Source organism: Cyprinodon variegatus, unplaced genomic scaffold (genome assembly GCF_000732505.1).
Source record: "Cyprinodon variegatus isolate N-32 unplaced genomic scaffold, C_variegatus-1.0 Scaffold10, whole genome shotgun sequence".
Taxonomy (NCBI): Eukaryota; Metazoa; Chordata; class Actinopteri; order Cyprinodontiformes; family Cyprinodontidae; genus Cyprinodon; species Cyprinodon variegatus.
Window position 1 is genome coordinate 236247 of NW_015150463.1, and position 18569 is coordinate 254815.

The 18569-nt window shown below is 35.9% G+C and overlaps 1 protein-coding gene across 1 annotated transcript; it reads left to right on the forward strand.

The window, feature by feature from the left end:
* Positions 1 to 1512: 1512 nt before the first annotated feature.
* LOC107087982 (homeobox protein EMX1-like) lies at positions 1513 to 17691 on the forward strand. Its single transcript, XM_015379865.1, has 3 exons — positions 1513 to 2241; positions 9497 to 9681; positions 14749 to 17691. The coding sequence occupies exons 1-3, from the start codon at positions 1848 to 1850 to the stop codon at positions 14914 to 14916; spliced, it is 747 nt and encodes a 248-aa protein (XP_015235351.1). The 5' UTR covers positions 1513 to 1847; the 3' UTR covers positions 14917 to 17691.
* The last annotated feature ends 878 nt before the right edge of the window (positions 17692 to 18569 follow it).

The following is an 18569-nucleotide window of genomic DNA, read 5'->3' on the forward strand; positions in this document are numbered from 1 at the left end:
GTCCTGACTAGTGACTGAAAGAATAAACTTTGTTCCTGGTGTAAAAAAGCTGCACTCGGTGCTGAAGAGCTGAACCAGCTGTGTATCTAGTACCATATACCATACCATTTTGTTAAAGACAACATTGCTTTTTTGTTTTATTTAATTTAATTTCATTTCTGTATAAATGTGTTAAATATTTATTTTCTTTTTAAAAAATATATATATATATATATATATATATATATATATATATATATATATATATATATATATATATATATATATATATATATATATATGCTTTCTGTTATAGTCTTTTATTATTCTTTTGACTTAAAGGTTTGGGTAACATCCAGTTGAGTTGGATGGAGTCAGTTTTGATTGATGTGAAGTTAATTTGTCGACATTAGCCACAACACAAGACTCTAACAAGGCAACAAGAAGTGGAGGAGGAAATGGATCTGACCTTTGACCTGCAGGGTCACTGAGGGATGCACAGACCTGCTCAGCTTTCCTGCTGCTGCTTTGTATCCAACTTTAACTTTGCGTTACATTGTTTTTTAAGCTAAATTGTAATGATTTGTGAGAATCTCTCGGAGTTAAACTCTTTTGTTTAAAATGTATAAAATAAGTAAATGAAATATGGTGCCCAGCCCAAGAAAAGCCATGAAATACAAGTAGAACAAAACTGGAACCAAAACCACACAAAAATGTCAGCAAAAGGGTAGTAAATACATTTTAGCTCAAAAGCTGGTATCAACCCAAAAAATTTGACTTCCTTTTGTTTTTGTTTTGTGTTCTTAGATTGAGCGACTACAGCAATGATACAAAATAAGCTGAAAGTATAAAAAAGCCTTTAAGACAGAGAAAAGCAAGAAAGTAAGAAGGAACTAAAACATGTTAACAAATAGCCCCTAAAAAGAGATAGTGGAATAAAACCCTTTAAAGAGGCTCAGAGAATTAAACACAAAGAACAAAAACAATTTGAAAAAGGAAAAAACATTTTTCGCAAATAACATAATGAGGAAACTGTATAAAATATATATAGAAAAACAGAAGTACTGAGAGTAAACGAAATTAATACAATTAAAATGTTTTTTATTTCATTAAAAAAAATAACATAAAGCTTTAAATTTAAAGAATAAATTTGCCATGCCACAAAAAATAATGAAAACGCCTAAAGTAAAGCAAAGCTAGATCTCAAACATGCAGAAAATAAAATAAAAATCTAAAATTGTTTTGGTTATTTCAGAAAAACATGTATTTCCTTCAGCTCTTACAAATCTAACAGGAGTCACTGATTTGTTTTAATTAGCGCGCCTATTAATAATGTTTGTTAAGACCTCATATTAATCATTGTCATCATCACTGTCAGTCATTATCATCACCACCTTTGACATCCTCCTCCTCCTCATCCACCCTATCAACAAAATGGCTCTAACAGGGGCCTCCTCTGCGCATGCGCACAGCACACCTCCGGCAGGTATCTGCGCTCCTTCAGACTCTCCGGATTCATCAGACTCCAGCATGAGGAGGCAGCAGGCTGGTGGAGACGCGCTCTGATCCGAGTCTGTCACACAGACCCATAACAACCACTCTCCACCTCTCCAGAGGTTCGGACACTCCGAGCGGAGCCAGGATCCGGATCAAGTTTGACTTTCTTTTTGTTTACCTGCTACAGCGGAGGAGACAGGAAACTTCAGCCGCTCCCAGGAGCTCAAGTCTGGAATTTACGCACGACTGGTGCGCACAGGGCCGACTTTCGGGGAGAGTTATGGAGGGACTAGGAATCTGAGACCGAAAGACAAAAGTGGACCAAAGTAATTCACTTTCCTGTACATCGCGTCAACATCAGGTTTCTCACCATGTTCCAGCACAGCAGCAGCAGCAGCGGCGGCGGCAAGAAATGCTTCACCATAGAGTCTCTGGTGGGGAAAGATGCCAGCAGCCACAGCGGAGGCAGCTCCGGGGATGAACCCATCCGGCCCACTGCGCTCCGCTTCCCGGACTCTTTGCACCCCGCTTCAGCCACCGGGGTCTTCGGTTCCTGCTTCCAGGGGGGGAGCGGGAGGACTTTGTTTTCTACCGGGCCAGACATGATGCTGCAGGAGACCGGGGGGCACGCGCAGAGCCCCGGTGGGCTGCCGCTGCACCCGCTGCAGATCTCACCGCAGAGTTTCTTCAGCCCGCAGCATCGGGACGCGCTGAGCTTCTACCCCTGGGTGCTGCGGAGCCGCTTCCTGGGACACCGCTTCCAGGGTGAGCTGCTGAAACCAACTACAAATATTTATGCGCCTATCAAAGCACAAAACATGGTTTCTCTTTTCTGAAACTCACTAAAACGTTTAATTTTCCCCTTTAATATTTCAAGCGCACACATTAAAGCTATGTTTTTTGTTTTTTTTTTTGTTTTTGTTTTCTTGCATCTCAGTTACAATTTAATTATTTTTTTAGAAAGTTTACTCCGGCCATATAACTGATCTGTATCCATCATTAGAATTTAGTCCAGTAAATGTTATTAATAAGATTGAAACTCCTTAACTGGAGATGATTTAGCTTTATTTGTGATCCGAAACAAGCGTGCTCACTTAAATTAATCATTAAATGTATATATTATATTTATCTATTAATGAATAACTCAGTTTAAGACGCACGTGCAGCTGAGCAGAAAGTGCGCATGAAGCGCATCAGCTGATCCAGTCCAGTTCAGAGGTTCTGAACTAGGAATAGGTTTTTTACCAAATATCAGTATAAATGTCTCTGTGTTTTTTAAAATATCAATCAGTAATGCGCCTTTACTCTATAGAAAACATAAATTACATAAAGTATTTCACAATAGAATAAAAAATAAATTAATATAGAGACAAAAAATAATGTACATATTATGTAAAATAAATTATATCTTAATTCGGTGTCTTCAAAAAACGAAATAAACTAATAAAGAAAGAATAAATAGATGGGGAATTATTAAAGCAAACTAAAAGAATCCCGTTTAAATTTGAAAGATTTTCTGCTGATTTAATTTAGTTTGGATAAATTTGATTGTTTTGAATATCATTTGCCACTTTTATTTGGGATATTTATTTATTTATTAGATTTTCGTTTTAGAAATGAAAGATAACCACATATTAAAGAAGAGGAAAGATGATCAATATTTAATTACAAATTAAGTGATACGTTTTTATAACAAATAACAAAAAAAAAAAAAGAAAATCACACCATGACGAGAAATATTAAGTTTACTTAAAGTTCCCTCACACCCCGTAAACCAAATATCCTCCGTTCTAGAATATTTTGAGCTCCCTTTTATTATCAATAAATAACGTTCTGAACTATTTGAGTCTTTTAATGATTTTTAAGTTTTTTATATATTTATTTAAGATTATATTATTCTTTAAATTGTTTTGTCCCCAAAATTAATTAAGTGTAAGTACATTCATGAATAAGGAAAAACATCAAATGCTAAGTAATAATATACCCTATAGGCTACTGAACTTTATTGGGCAAAAGGTTTTGAAAGTGTAATAATGTAATGGCAATTAAATTCCATTAAAACATAAATAATGAAACAAACTTTTAGAATAAAGACAAAAACACCTTTATTGTGAGTTTTAAATGAATTGCAAATGATAAAAACAAAAAATATATGGGCATATATATGCAATTATAAAAATATAAAAAGGAAAAAAATCTTTAATGTTACAATTGTAAATATTCTGTTTAAAAAATATCTTAAGTGTATATTTGCTTTAAGTGGGTTATTCTTTCAGCTAATGGTGTGTTTTAGATTCTGTTTATCATTAAATTAGGTAATGATTTGATTACCAAATTAAATGAGGATTATTTTAATAATGATTAATCACAATTACTTAATTAATTGTTTCCATCCTATTTACTTTATTTCTTAAACCAAGATGTTTTTGCAACTTGATATTTTAGATAAAATTGTAAAAAGGTACTTTAATTTATGTTAGAAAATATTCTTCTTAATCGTGAAGTGGAGACCAAACACAATTAAATCTCTTATTTTGAAAAACAGGATCATACATTTTTAAAATATATTATATTATTATATTTTTTCCAAATTAAAGGTTGGTAATTTTTTCTTAAAGAAATGTAGCAACTTCTCATTTTATTTGGTTGGCAGCTTCACAAATATTCACAGAAAAAAAATCTGTTCCCATCAGCCTTTTAATTTAGCTGTTGAAAATGTATTTTTATTTTAGTTCAGGCTGCAACATAGTCCCATAAAAGGTTATGACAGCGGTCAGCTTAGGACATACTCAGCTTGTTTTTTAGGAAATATTTTTAGAATATTTGTGTAATGTTTAGACCATTTAAGCATGAGTTAAATCTCATATTTGAAATCTCTGTTTTAAAAAAGTTATTTTAAAACTGGTATTCTCTGGAGCAGCATTATTTATTCATAAATACATGATAAATATTCCAGTTTAATACATTTTGTTAAAAAAAAAACTAAAAAAAACGAAAGGCATATTTTTAAATGTAGGAATCATATGAATAATTTTTGGTTTTGTATTTCATGCCTGCCTTTAATCTATCTAAAAAGAAAATATTTGTTATTTTCAACTGATCTGTTATGACAAAGGAACTACTTTCAGCAGCGGATGATTATTAATCTCTTTGGGCCCAAACTTATTTCTCTGCTTCCAAATTTCAGGTGTTTCTTTTCTGATCCCTTTCAGTTGTTGCCATGATCTCTTCCTGATTCTCCTCCTCTCCCTCTGTGCTGCACCTCCTCTCTTAAAGCCACATTTTCCTCATTATATATGGAAGCAGCTCACAGCCTCATTTTTCCTGCAGCTCCTTCTCCTGCAGCTTCAATTTACTACAAACCTGTGTTTGTTTATGATATAAAACATCAACACTTCTTAGTTATGAAAAAGACAAGACATATTACAGTGTATTGCTTTTAACAGAAACTAAATCAATGTGCAAAAACCTTTTTCTGTTCTAACTTCTTGTAGAAAGACCTTTTCAATAAGTCAAAGGATTAATCTTGTCATTATTCTATCTGGATTGTCCGTAGTTGTTTTTGCATGGCCCAAATCATCACCCAACCACCGCTGTGCTTTTTTATTTGCTTGCTTGATCTATCCTGGAAAGAATTACCGTATCTATCTGCTTTTATTTTTTAACATGCTAATTTTAACCTTTATAGTCTGATATGAAGTTTTTTTTTTATATATATATTTCAAATAGTTTACAAATATTCTTACAATCTTTTTTTTTTTTGCAGTTTGATGACGTGGCTTCTCATGTATCTTATGATACCTATTTGTTAATAAATGTATTTGTCCAACAGCCCTTTTCCCTCCTAAATTATATGGAAGCAGAAAGAGTAGAATAAGAGTGCAGGAAGAGGCAAAAAAACCCAACAAAAATATAAAACCACTGGACTATATGAAGCCCCAATTAGAAAGTATTTTTAAAAATCCGAACAATTAAAAATTAGAACTTTCCCTCTTAATTTAATCCATGTTTATTGAATAATATATATAAAAAAAATACACCAAATGAATAAAAAGATTATAAATAAAAGTTATAAATTTGAATAAAACATAAAGCATTAAGCATAAAGCTTTATGTTAAGACTTTTTAGTATGAGTTTTTTATATCGTTTGAACTCTAAAGAATTTGTGTTGCAAACAATTCCTCAACAGTCAGAGCTGCATTCTTATTTGCAAAGTAATCTGTCACTTTGAATGCCTCTTACCCAATAGTAAACTGCTGTTATATTAATTACTACCAGAGGATGGTTAAACCATGATGAAAAAGCTGAAGTAACAAAGCTTGATTTTATGTTGCTAAATTATTGCTACACATTTCTGCTTCATCTAATAGTAGAATTCTAAAATAAGCTTAGATCAGAATTTTCTTGGCAGGTTCTGCTTTCCCACTCACTCTAAGGTCTGACATGTTATTCCTGATTTGAATTAATTCCAACAACTATACACATATAAAAGAGATGAAAAACACCATACCGGCTCTTTGATAGATGTAATATTTTGAAATAAATGTTTGGGAATTAAAGATCATCACAATGTGTGCCCCAAAACACAGGTCTTTTATGTAATATTTTACTGTTTTCATTTATTTTGTTAAAGTGCATGAAAAAGCCCATGGCTAAATATTACACATTAGGCAAACTGAAGTTCACCCACTGATCAGCTGAGGGAAAGAAAGTTTGGCTATTTCTGATCTTTAGATGATCAGTTTAGGTTAATTAATAAACACTTTATTAAGATAACTGAAAAAAAGGAACTCCCAACACTCACAAAGTAGTTAAAAAAAATCAGTTTTCGTGACTGATGAGATGCTAATGATGAAAACCATTTGAGTCTATTTGCGAAGGAAGCACCTACTTTCCGTCCTGCAGGCTGTTCTTGTTCAGGAGGGTTTATCATCCTACCCGATCACCTGCTTCATCCTATCAATCCAATGCATTAACACATTGTAGGATATTATACAGTATTTGGCTCCTAGTTTAAGAGCAAATGTGCTGCAGCACATGAAGCTGCAGAATGTGAAGCGAAATATCTGGATTTAAATTGACAGAAGTTTCTCCTGAACCGTTTTCAGCCTTATTCACAGATACTTTTGTTATCCTTTGTGTGCTATTGTTAATGTCCTGCTCCTGTAAAGAAGTTCTGCTCAGATCCAACTGGTCAAGAGTTTTCAGGAGTCACAGCTACTCTAATTGAAAAGCCTAATCCGAGAACAGATACTGAATAATCTGCATAAAACTTAAAGCTCAGCTCTATGTCCGACCAGCTATTTGCTCTTTGTGCCGCTCATCAGAGCATTGTTAAATATTTCTAAATCCTCAGGCTTATTCCCAGTTGTTTAAATTTCAGTTTCTGGTTTGAGTTTGCTGTCCTTATTTGTGTTTTTGCATTCCTTAACTGCCAACCATGATGCCAACCATCATTTACTAAAACTTTTTAAAGGTCTGCAGCTTAATTTTAAACACCTGCAGCACAGTAAAACAAAAAAAAACAAAAAATGGAGTGGTAATATTAAAAATGTGTTTTTTAATTTATATTAATTTTATTTTCGACTCGAGTAGTAGCTACATTAAAGCATCGTTTGACACTGAGCAGAAATATTTGCAAACCATGACGGGCATTAGTCACGGTTCTGAATTTGCATGTGAATAAAGCGACTAACGCCATATAAAAGGTGCCCGGAACGTGCCGGCTCTCCGCCCGCCATCATTGTCGCTCAGCCCGCTCTTTTGCGTAGAGTGTGATGGTCGCGGTGGCTCCTTTTCACCAGGCTTAAAAGAACCCAAGCGCATATTTGTTTTTATGTAAAAACTTATTGATACATTTACGTACGATTTCAATAACCTGTCAGGAAAAATAAAGGCAGAAGCCGCGCGACGGTTTGGGGCGAAGAAATGAACACCAACCCTTTTAGCATCACTTTCACTTGTATTATACGACCACTTTGTCTCATAAACAAATCAGCTTCATGTTCGGTCCAGAGGTGCGACTCGCTTCAACACCTCAGTAAAATCACATAAACCGAGACGATCCGCATGGAAATAAATTCGATTCGCTTTTTAACGGGCGGGTTTTCACATCGCTTCGTTTGGAAAAGCTGCAGGTGGTTTAATGTTTTACATGTGAGGTTTGTACATCATAAACCAACGTTAGCCTATGGCTAACACAAATTACAAACATTTGGTTTAAAGTTTGTTTAGAAAACAAAAATTACAAATGTCAAAAACTAGGCTGTTCTTATGGCTAAAATACATTAAAACTTTGTATTTTATAACACTACACATTTTGACCTTAAAAGCTAAACAAGCTCAAACTAAAGCCATATTTTATCTTAATTTCTTATAACTATTTTCTTTAGAGGTGTTTAATTACTGAACATGAACTGTTTTTAACAACGTCTCAGATTTGGACGCTGGCTGCTAGTTTTATTATTCAGATATAATTTATAACTTCTTAAATAAATCATGTTGGGAGCTCCGTAGAATTTATCCACCATCAGTAAAGATGATGGGTAAAACAGTCTCCCAGCTTTGGAGACTTTGTCTGTTACAACCATTGACTTTATATAACAGATATACACAATTAAAGCAATAGCACATCTGCTGACTTTTTTAAATTATCTTCCTCACAAAGTGAATCGTGTTAATTTACATTCTAAAAAGCTCACATTTAAAGTTTTACACAGATAAAATGTCCTTCTAAGGGTCCTAAAGTAATATAAAAAACCCTTAGATCTAGAACCAGAACTTCAAAAACTGAGCAAATCTGCTCAAGTTTCTGCAGATCTTCCTTATATTTGATAAAAAACCTTTCAATATCACTTCAATATCGCTTCACTGCCATCCATGCATCCATTTTCTAGCATGCTTATCCCGAGTCAATGGACAAGAGGTGGGATACACCCTGGACAGGTTGCCAGTCCATCGCAGGGCATTGCTTCACTGCCACAAAGTGATAAATTCAAATGCAAATGTCAAACAGATTAAGTGTTTGTTCAGATTAGCCAGAGCAAACAGACACACAGAGGCATGTTGCAACAACAGGGAGCTCCGTAGGTTTGACAAAAAAAACATCCAAAGGCATCAGTCCACGATGAAGTGGGTTTCTAGGCACAGCTCTTTGGTGGGACGCTGCTTCCATGTTCACATCGTCACAAAACAAGACATGTTAGTCTGAGGACCTCTTACAGCCTCAGGACTTCTGGATTTACCTTGTTTTCATTTCCAGTCTTTTGTTTGGTTATTTGCTTTTCTCTCAAGAACAGAAACTGATCACTACAGAAATTATAGCATGTAGAACAGGATAATCCTGAAAGGAACATACTATTAAAACAAAGTTTATCTACACCAGTACTTCAAAACCAAAAGTGAAAGTCTTACATTAATTTTCAGGAATGCAAATATTTCAGATGGTCAGTCAGTTGATTCAGATTATAAAGGTATAAAGTTAATAAAAAACTTATAGTCACTTTCTCAAAAACTATATGGCTCATGGGAATTGAATGGTGGAAGGGCTTATTTAGGCAATGATACTCAGGGACCCAGTTTTAATAGATATTATAAACCATTACACCTGAAGTGCAGCAGGTGCTAAACAGTCTGTTCATCTACTAGTGTTAAATCCATTACCTATTATAAAATTTCTGCCTTTCTGGCTTCATGCATGTATATCATTGGCCGACATCTAAGACTCAGAGAAAAATAATTCTTGCATCATTTCTAATCAGAAAATGAAAGAGCTTTTCTAACCTTTCTTAACAACGAGAAAAACAACTGTATGCAATCTGAAACATGTGGTTAACCTCGCTAAATTGTTTTTTTTTTTTTATTTATTGCTCATGAACCCTTTTTTTCTGGTGTGCCATTTTATTTTTTCATTTTCTTTTATCTTCACTTAATACACATCTGAATAAATATTTTAATCGCCAATCAGAATAACATAATTAAACGTGATGCCCAGAGACATAAACCGATTTGTTTTTTCAGGAGACGACAGCAGTCCAGAGAACCTGTTGCTTCATGGTCCGTTTTCCAGGAAACCCAAACGGATTCGGACGGCCTTCTCCCCTTCTCAGCTGCTGCGCCTGGAGCGTGCGTTTGAGAAGAACCATTACGTGGTCGGAACCGAGAGGAAGCAGCTGGCGAGTGGGCTGTGCTTGACAGAGACACAGGTGAGGCATCCTCTGAGACACAGGGGGCGGTGCAGCATGGTGGGAACTTTTACATAGGTGTTTGTTGTTGTCAATACTGGTTTCTAGTCCTCTGTCAAGTCATGGTGTAGCATAAAAACCTTAAAGCAACCATTTCTTTACTTGGTAATCTTGGAATTGTTTTTGGCAATGATTGTTTTCCATGATATATTTTTTTGTTACTGGCATCCTTTCCTAAAGAAACCTCTAAATTTGAATATCGAGAATAATAGAGTTTATTAAACAGAAAACACACTTTTAGCTACTACAAACTTATACCCAAGGAGATGTTAAGTGAAAAGTTGTAAGAATTGTGCTTCCCAATGTGGCACTGATAAAGCTTGGAAAAATGTGCCAGTAGGCCATACATATAAATGACTGCAGACCTGCCTAACATGCAATATCAGATCAGTTCGACTTACTAAATGTTGCCTAAATAGCTATTTTACAAGCTCAGAGTGGGATGGGAAATAAAGTAAAGATCCCTTAGTAAGGAGGTTTGTCCTCTGCATTTGACATATCCCTCAGGGAGCAGCGTGCTGCGACTTTGAGTAGCACAAGATAATCTGTTTGAGGTTGAGAATCAGCCCTCATGAAGGATCCCTTTTCTATTATTTGTTTTATTTTGACATGTTTAATGCCTGTAATTTAAATCCTGAGTGGTTGGGATCTTATCTCATTACTGCATGTTGGTTACAGTTTGTTGCCCTGAGTTCTAATCAAACCTATTTTAATTCTGTTTATTGATATAGCACCAATTCACAACAGATGTCATCTCAAGGCACTTTACAGAGACAATACAGTCAGATTAGTTAAAAGTTTCTATCAAGGAAAACCAATTGATTGTATTGAATCATTTATTTGCAAGGCATGCTCCTCCTGGAAGAAACCTCCATCAGTATCAGTGTGGGCGGCCTTTTACCAAAGCCGACTGGGGTTCAGGTAGAAAGAAACGGACATACAAATAAAGCAGATGTAGGAACGGAAAAGATTGAGTTATGCCTGACGATGCACAATCATTTTACTCTATGCAGATTTTCCCCCACTCGGGCTTGCTCCAGGGGGGGGGGGCGTGTTCAGCACAAACTGCAAGCTGACGACACCACACTACACGAAGAAGTAGAAAACAGAGCCATTTACAGCTCGTTCAAAGCCTCTTTATGCTGTCTAAGACCAAAAGTAATTTCTTTCTTGGGAATTCTCCACAATTATTTAAAAGTGGTAATAATTATTTGATAAATCATCAGATGTCTGTCGATATCAATATTAGCAAACCCTTGCCAGTAGGAGCTTTTGCTGGATCGCAATAGAAGGACAACACACGGAAGCTAAAAATGCCGTATTTTGGCTGCGCGGACCTCGCAGAAGTGTTAACCATAAACCAAAGATAACTGTTTACTAGCTCCAAAGGTAAAGGTGGCCCTGTGCAGGTAAGACCAAGACAGGCAGGTAAGCTCTGAGCCAGTCAGAGGATGAAAGAGAGAACATACAGTAGATAACAGTAAAAGAAACATGACAACACTAAAAAAACAGGCTCAACTCCAACGTCTATAACAAAGGGTGTTGAGGGCAACAACAAAGCTTTTTTATTTCCATATGGACTCCCAGTCAAACAGGAACAAGCAGGATGAAGCTTAAATGACAAGAAAAAGCAGAGAGAACATAAAGCTATGGTTGGAACTTAACAAATACTTTAGAAGGGGAGAACAGAGATGGAATGAAGCAGAATGATGAAAAATAGTCCCCATGTCCTCCAGCTGCCTAAACTTATAACAGCAAAATTATAGAAATTGGCTCAGGATAACTTAACTATTTTTGATGAGGTATGAGAAAGGCTGAGCCAAGAGGTTATTTTTGTTTCCTTTTAATAACCGGCCACTGCGTCTCATTGAGGGTTAAGATTTTGGGAGTTTGCATTTCTAAGTGATTTTTTTGGGATCTCTAAAGCACTTTGTTGCCACTTTTGCATTGCTGCATCTTGCTGAAAATGTATTCTGTATTGTAGGAAGTTAGTCTTTAAGTAATTTTTTTTTTTCTCAGATATTAATTTTAGCTCCAGACCTTCCCTCTCCATAAATCTTAATAACTTAGAAGGGGAGTTATTTAGAGAAAAAAAATTATTTGCACTGGTCTTAGTTGATCTATCCTTGGACTTCTTGCAGGCATGTTCCTTTTTCCAAACCTGAATCTTATGGCTGAATTACCTCCTCAGGATGCAGTTGAGGCCTTTGCTCTAAACAAAGCATTTTTAGCTGTGATGTCAGTTGTTCTTTTAGGGTTTGAGGAACGCTGAGTCGGTGATTAGTCAGGGCAATCTCTTTTTCTCAGGACGGTGCTTGTCATCAAGTCGGCACGGTAGTTGGGCTCCTGACGCCAGTGAGAGGATATGATTCATAAATTATGAGCTCATTTCACAACAATAGATGGGAATAGAAGGATGTGGATCTGCCAGTCAGCTGCCAGCAGCAGTTATTAATCACTCATAATTATGACTTTGTGCAATCAGAGCACATTTACAGGCAGTAATGATCGAGTGTATCAACACTGCTGTGGGACATGTCAGCTCCGTCATCCAAGTAAGCTTCAATAAAACTAACTTACAATAAAACTTCTTACTTGCCACAAGGGGCCCTGCAGAGAAACAGTGACTCAGGTCATATAAAACTATTTCATATATGTTTTTTTTTTTTATTTTACTTAATTTTATTTTACTTTTTACAAAAAAAAAACTAACAATACTTTTATATTAAAGTATTGTGTTTAGTCACACCTTCAAATGTTAGATTTTTCCCTTAGCTCAGCAAGAGGCCAATGATTAACTCTGCACCAGGTAAGAAAAAGGACAGAAACATCCAAAACATGTAAAACAAAAACCACTAAAACTACTTTTGTTATAACAGGAAGCGATTTGCTTTAGAAAGTTTTGACAATAATACAAATTTCTCCCTAACTCCTGTTATATAAAAAAAAAAAAAAACTGCTCTAGCAAAATAATACAAAACACTATATAGTATTTCTTTATGACCGTATGACTTGATAAAGATTTTTTGGGGTCTCCTCACAAAATAAAGACCTTTGAAAGCAAGGCTGGAACCCTGAAAACGTCTCACCAAATAGGTTTTCTCCTGATATTTTTCTAATCAGAGAGAGGCTCTCCTTCATACTCATAACATTCTAGATGTTAGCAGCACATATCTCCGTTCCAAGAGGCACACCACATGGCACCACTCTCCAGTCAACATGCAGGCATGGTTCTGGGATGTTTTCCATTACCTTGATTTGGAAATCTTCCCTGTAAATGAGGCGGGTTGGGCTGAATGATGTACCACTGACTTGCTGTGTTATTGCGATACAGCCTTGTCTTTTAAACACTCTAGTTCTCCGTAGTTACTTATACAACTGTAAACATGCATATCAGGTTAAATGGCCGTCCTTAATTGTCCTTCTGTGTGTTTGTGTGTCTCTATGTCTAAAATGATTAAGCAGGTAGAGAAATGTTAGGTTAGAGTTGCACGGCCTACAGCATCAAGTTTAGTCTTGCTGCGCTGAATGAAACGCCTTAATTTATTCTTTTTTTCTAATTTATCACCATGACAAGAATTAATGCATAAAAATAAGCCCGGTAATGAAAAGGCAGTATTTATGGACACATGAGGAGTGAATTAGTCAATCAGTTGGATGATATTAAACATAATTAAAACTAAATAGATATTTCTCATCTGAAAATCTCTCAAAGGAATCTTATTTTTGTTTTTCGTGGTTATTTTTCTATGATATATAAAGAAAGAATCTTAACTTTGATTCCTGGTATAATCTGTGGTAAATGTGTCTGTTTCGCATTAGCTTTCTTATGCTCTGCATGGGTCTAGAGAGCCTTCAGCTTCTGATGGATTGCGCAACACAAATAGGGATCCAGCTTGGCGGGTTTAAACAGCTCTGCGTGTCATAATGGTGTTTAACCAGTGAGCAGGTCTTAAATCGTTGAACAGCTCTAACACATTAATTCCTATCAGTGACAGCGTCACAGCTTGTTGAGGTTGTAGCTGTGTCAGGGTTTCCAAACAGCTCTGCATTGTTCTTGGGTGTATTTGCAGTTGGTTAAAACAGCTTCTGTGCTTTAAATACCCAAAACAGAGGGAAATGATTTGGTTTGTGTCAGGATTGGGTAGAAGCTTTGAGGACCCAAATGCAGAGAGGAGAAGGCAGAGATGCGTTTTGCTGATTTAATTAAGGACTTAACAGGCAACTGGGGCAGAAATACTGAAAACCAATCAAAATCCAATAAACGTGTTAAAGATAGGCCCACACATCATCAATAATAATTATTCTAACAAACGTCAGGGAAAATACACGTGGGAGCAAGAAACGAGGAAGCAACTAAACAACAACAAGAAACCATCACTGAGTGAAACCAGAGCTGAGTGCACTTTTTTTTATTTGAATTAATCAAAAATATGGGTGGACAAAGAACTTTAATGTCGGTGAAAAATAATTATTCAAAAGAAGCGTCTTTATATCTGATCACAGTATATTTACCTGACTTGATTTCTTAGAGCAGACGTTTCAATGATTAGCTGTTAGAGCCAATATGAGCTATTGAAATTTGTTGCTGGCCTGTCCCTATTGTTTAACAGACACTCATTGATTCAGACTTCTAAACCTTTAATTCTACAGAGCTTTTATTTCTAAAAAAAAAATTTGCTTTCCAAAGTATTTAGACATTTTGAAAGGAGGAAGTGAAAGCATATTTAACTGAGTAACCGCTTTGTTTAAAAATACTACTGATTTTAAAATGACCAAAAGTCATCATAACTGAGTGCTGGACAGCAGTTTGCCAATGTATCAAGCGTAACACTAATAAACACAAGGTCCCATACGGATGGGACAGGGTTTTGTACAACCGCAGAAAGCAAGAGAATGCCGACGGAAATTTGTTGCCACAGATCATTTCATGCAATTATTGATTCTGGGATTTAATGGTGAATTTGGTTTTCATAAACTCTGAACGCTGTATAAACCAGGTTTCCATCTGTGGCTCTGTGTGTGCAGGTGAAGGTGTGGTTTCAAAACCGCAGAACGAAGCACAAGCGTCAGAAGTTGGAGGAAGAGTCTCCCGAAGCTCAGCAGAAGAGGAAGGGTAGCCAACATGTCAGCCGCTGGAGAGCGGCAACGCAGCAGCCTGGCAGCGAGGATGTGGATGTCATCAGCGACGATTAGACTGCATCTGCCACTCCACAGTCTCACACACAAACATATATGAAAGACAAAAGGGACACTGGAAGATCAGACAGGACCAGAAACTGCTACTAGGTTGAATTTAAACTCTGAGATGAGACGATTGCATCCAGGATTTCCTTTACATCTAAAGCACAGTTCAAGCCAAACATGACTGAGCAGCCACTGTGCATATCTGGGAGTTTCCCTGTCAGCATCCACTGAAGCTTCTGCAAGCTTGATTTGTAGTAAAGTTCTGAAACAGGTTTTCAAATCTCTTGGCCTCTGGTTGTCCAAAAATTTCTCACATTATGATGAATCTTTGTCCTTTCTTTTTGTTCCAATAAATATTAGGGCTGAAAATATTTCTGCGTTTCAGCACTGAATCTTATTGCTTAGTTTCAAACCATTTCAGCCTGCAAAGCAGAATGTTCGCAGTTGTTTATAATCTTATTTAAAATTCACCAACAAATTCTGCCTTAATGAGCACAAAAAGAGAAAAGTTTTTTTTTTTTTACATAATTCACTTTGCCATTCTGCTCTGTAACATGTAGGTGTTTTAACAGTCTCATTGGTCCAACCTGACAGTCATTTTAGGATGATTGTAAAACTAGGCAAGCCTTTTATTGTATGTTTCTGCTTGGGGAAATTAACACACAAATGTCGATTTATAAAAGATGCGTTCAGAATGTTACATTTTATTTGACAAAATAGGAAAAGAAAAACACAAAATAAATGGAATAAGCCAATTCTTTGGCAGGCACAGTGGCTGCTATAAATTTAATCCAAAACAAAATTTTGCATAATGATCAGAACCTTTACAATGCATCGTCTTAGAGACACACACATTGCAGAGTAAAACTGGGCACATGTATGAACACACACAAACATGTAAGCTGACAGCTTTTATTTCTGTAGACTGATGGACGGACAACAGACCTTCCTGTTCTGGACAATGAACAAGAACAGAAGATTGTTTTTCATTGGGAAAAAGAAACGTCTCTGTCAGATTTGGACTGACAAGGTTCTGATGCTTCCAAGAGGTAGAAGAAACTAAAAAAGCTGATTCTGGTTCTGGGTCCAAACAAAGACATTTTTAAGAAAATTTAACAAAAAGACATCTGCTGGGCTGCAGGTGTCTGAGAGAGGAATTCTGAGAGACACGCTGTTCTTGCAGCAGAAAGGAAGAAACCTTCTGGGACCTTGTTACAAAAACATTTGTCTGTGAAATTATTTACAGAATGAAGATTTGGGGGAATAAATAACTGCTTCCAGAATCAAACCTATTGCTCTGCTCTCAATTTTCATTCAGGAATAGAGGTTATTATCTGCAGTTCATTTGAGCTTTTTCTCAAAACGTATACAGAAATAAATCAGCTAAAAGATTTTGGGAGTTCAGTTTTTCTTATCCTGTTTTCTCATTTGCTGTTGAAAAAGAGCCAATGACCCTACAATGATGGAATGTGGACGGTCTTTGCAGGGTCTTGGACAGGTCTTTAGGGGGTTCTTATGTAGCAGTGGGCTTCCTCATTAGACATGCAAAAGCATGAACATTTCCTGAGGGTTTAAGAGGATGCACAAAAACTTGCCAAGTTGGTTTATGAATGTGATGACAGCCCATGGGATTCAGGGTAGATGGGATTCACATGTGCTGTCTGTACTGCCCTGACAGGTTGGCGAGATCATTGTAGGAGAGTGATGTTTATCTATACTGCATGATGAGCTCCCAGAAGGGGATCTTAAGTACGACTTAGTCCATAGTTAAGAGAGAGCCTCCTCTCACATTGATAGGAGGCTCTACAAATTTACTGCAATCCACCCATGTTCATTAGGCTAAAACAAAGCATAAAATGGTCTTCATTTCATAACAGAAGCTCAAATGGATCTGCATAATGGAATTTGAGCATCGCTGACGGATGACATTTTAATATATTTCCCTCTAAAACCCCAAACTGGAGGAATGTGGCATCTCTTCTTAATGCTGACTCAGTTGTTAAATTTGAAATGCAAAACAGGACCTGTGGGCAAATCTCAGATGTTCTGTTGCATCCTCATCCTCACTTACTGCTCCAAGTTTCTTTACTGATAAATAACTCAACAGCTTTTGATTTCCGCATTAACTAATGCAGCAACAAAAATCTGGAATTTTAATTTTTGAGGTAATCTGATATAAATAATGCTACAAAAAAAAAACAAAAAAAAAAAACAGTTAAACAGAAAAATGCTACCTTTCCTTATGAACATGGCAGTTATGGAAACCACCAGGATCTCAGATCAGTTTGTTTTATAGGGGAGAATATTGGTATTTATGTAAAAATGGATAAAAAAAAGTATTCTATGCATCTAATGTGTGTATATAATGATGATATTAATGATGGTTTGTATCTTTTCTTTTCTGGATTAGTTCATCAGTTTTTTTCTTGACAGATTTACCTCACTCTCTCCTCATGTAGCACTTCTACTACTTTGATCTTTTTTTTTTTTTTTTTTTTCATTGTTTTAGGACCTAATGCACTAATTGTACAACCCTGCTTCTCTGAGAAGATAAAAGGAGCTTTGTACTCATGTGTCAAGTTTGGAGCTAGAACGAAATAAAATAGAAAATACAATTACAAAGTTTTTATTTTTATTTTATTTTTTTTTTTTTATTGTTTGTGCATTTTGGTTTTAAATTATCTTTAAACGATTGACACATTATTTTTCATGGGGTTAATTTTCTGTGCTTTATTTATTGATGACTGGAGTGATTCACGATGTTTGATATAAAACCAGCTTATCAACACCTTCATTTTGAAATAAAAAAAATAATAAAACTCGTAAAAGTTTTCATTTCAATATAACTGTTATTTGTTTTTACTCGTGGAATTTCTAATGCATTAAAATATAGTATAACAAGCAATCTTAATATCAAATCCTTTTGCTTGTTTGTAAAAAAACTTCGATAAAATTGTTAGCCTTTTACATAAGAGTTTCTAATTCCGGAATTAAAATAATAATAAAAAAAATATTTTTTTTATTTAAAAAAAGATTGAGCTACTATTACAAATAGTCACACATCTACCAACCTAAACCATTTTTATTAAATGTCTGAAAGTTTCACTAAAAGGCCTCGGGCTTCTACACATATAAAGGTTAAGAAATTCAAGTAGGCTATTTTCAAAAGAAAATGAGATCTGAGACAGGCGCCCGCAAAGCGTGTCCTCGTGCGCCGCTGTCCTGCAACTTTTTACAAGTTTCCCTGCTTTAGCGCAGCTGATTTTGATTATTGCAGTTCAACAAAATCCTGTTAATCAGCTATCGCCTGAAACCAGCTGGCATGCATGGGTTAAGATATCTGTAAGTAAAGGAAATACCGGATAAAAGAGGCAGCGGCTGTTGGTTTTTTTCTCCGCCTGCGCCAGCAGCAGCCGCCCGGGGTTCCACTGCACCTGCAGCCGCTGCTCTGCGGCCCTCATCGGCCCCAAACTTCAACTTTACGCGCCATCCTTGCGGATTTTCTGGTGAAATCATTTGTTTATATAAACAGAAAATGTCGACCTTCTTTGTCTCGATTCTGATAAATACATCATCGAGAATGAAGGAATAAAAATTAACGTCTTATTAAGGAGCCTCCAAATAAACTAACGGGATAAAATTCACGCACTTTTATTTGTTGC

Coding starts and splice junctions, on each gene's coding strand:
- LOC107087982 (XM_015379865.1), top strand. CDS start 1,848: ATGTTCCAGCACAGCAGCAGCAGCAGCGGCGGCGGCAAGAAATGCTTC. Junction 2,242..9,496: donor CCTGGGACACCGCTTCCAGG/GTGAGCTGCTGA, acceptor TTGTTTTTTCAG/GAGACGACAGCAGTCCAGAG. Junction 9,682..14,748: donor TGTGCTTGACAGAGACACAG/GTGAGGCATCCT, acceptor CTGTGTGTGCAG/GTGAAGGTGTGGTTTCAAAA.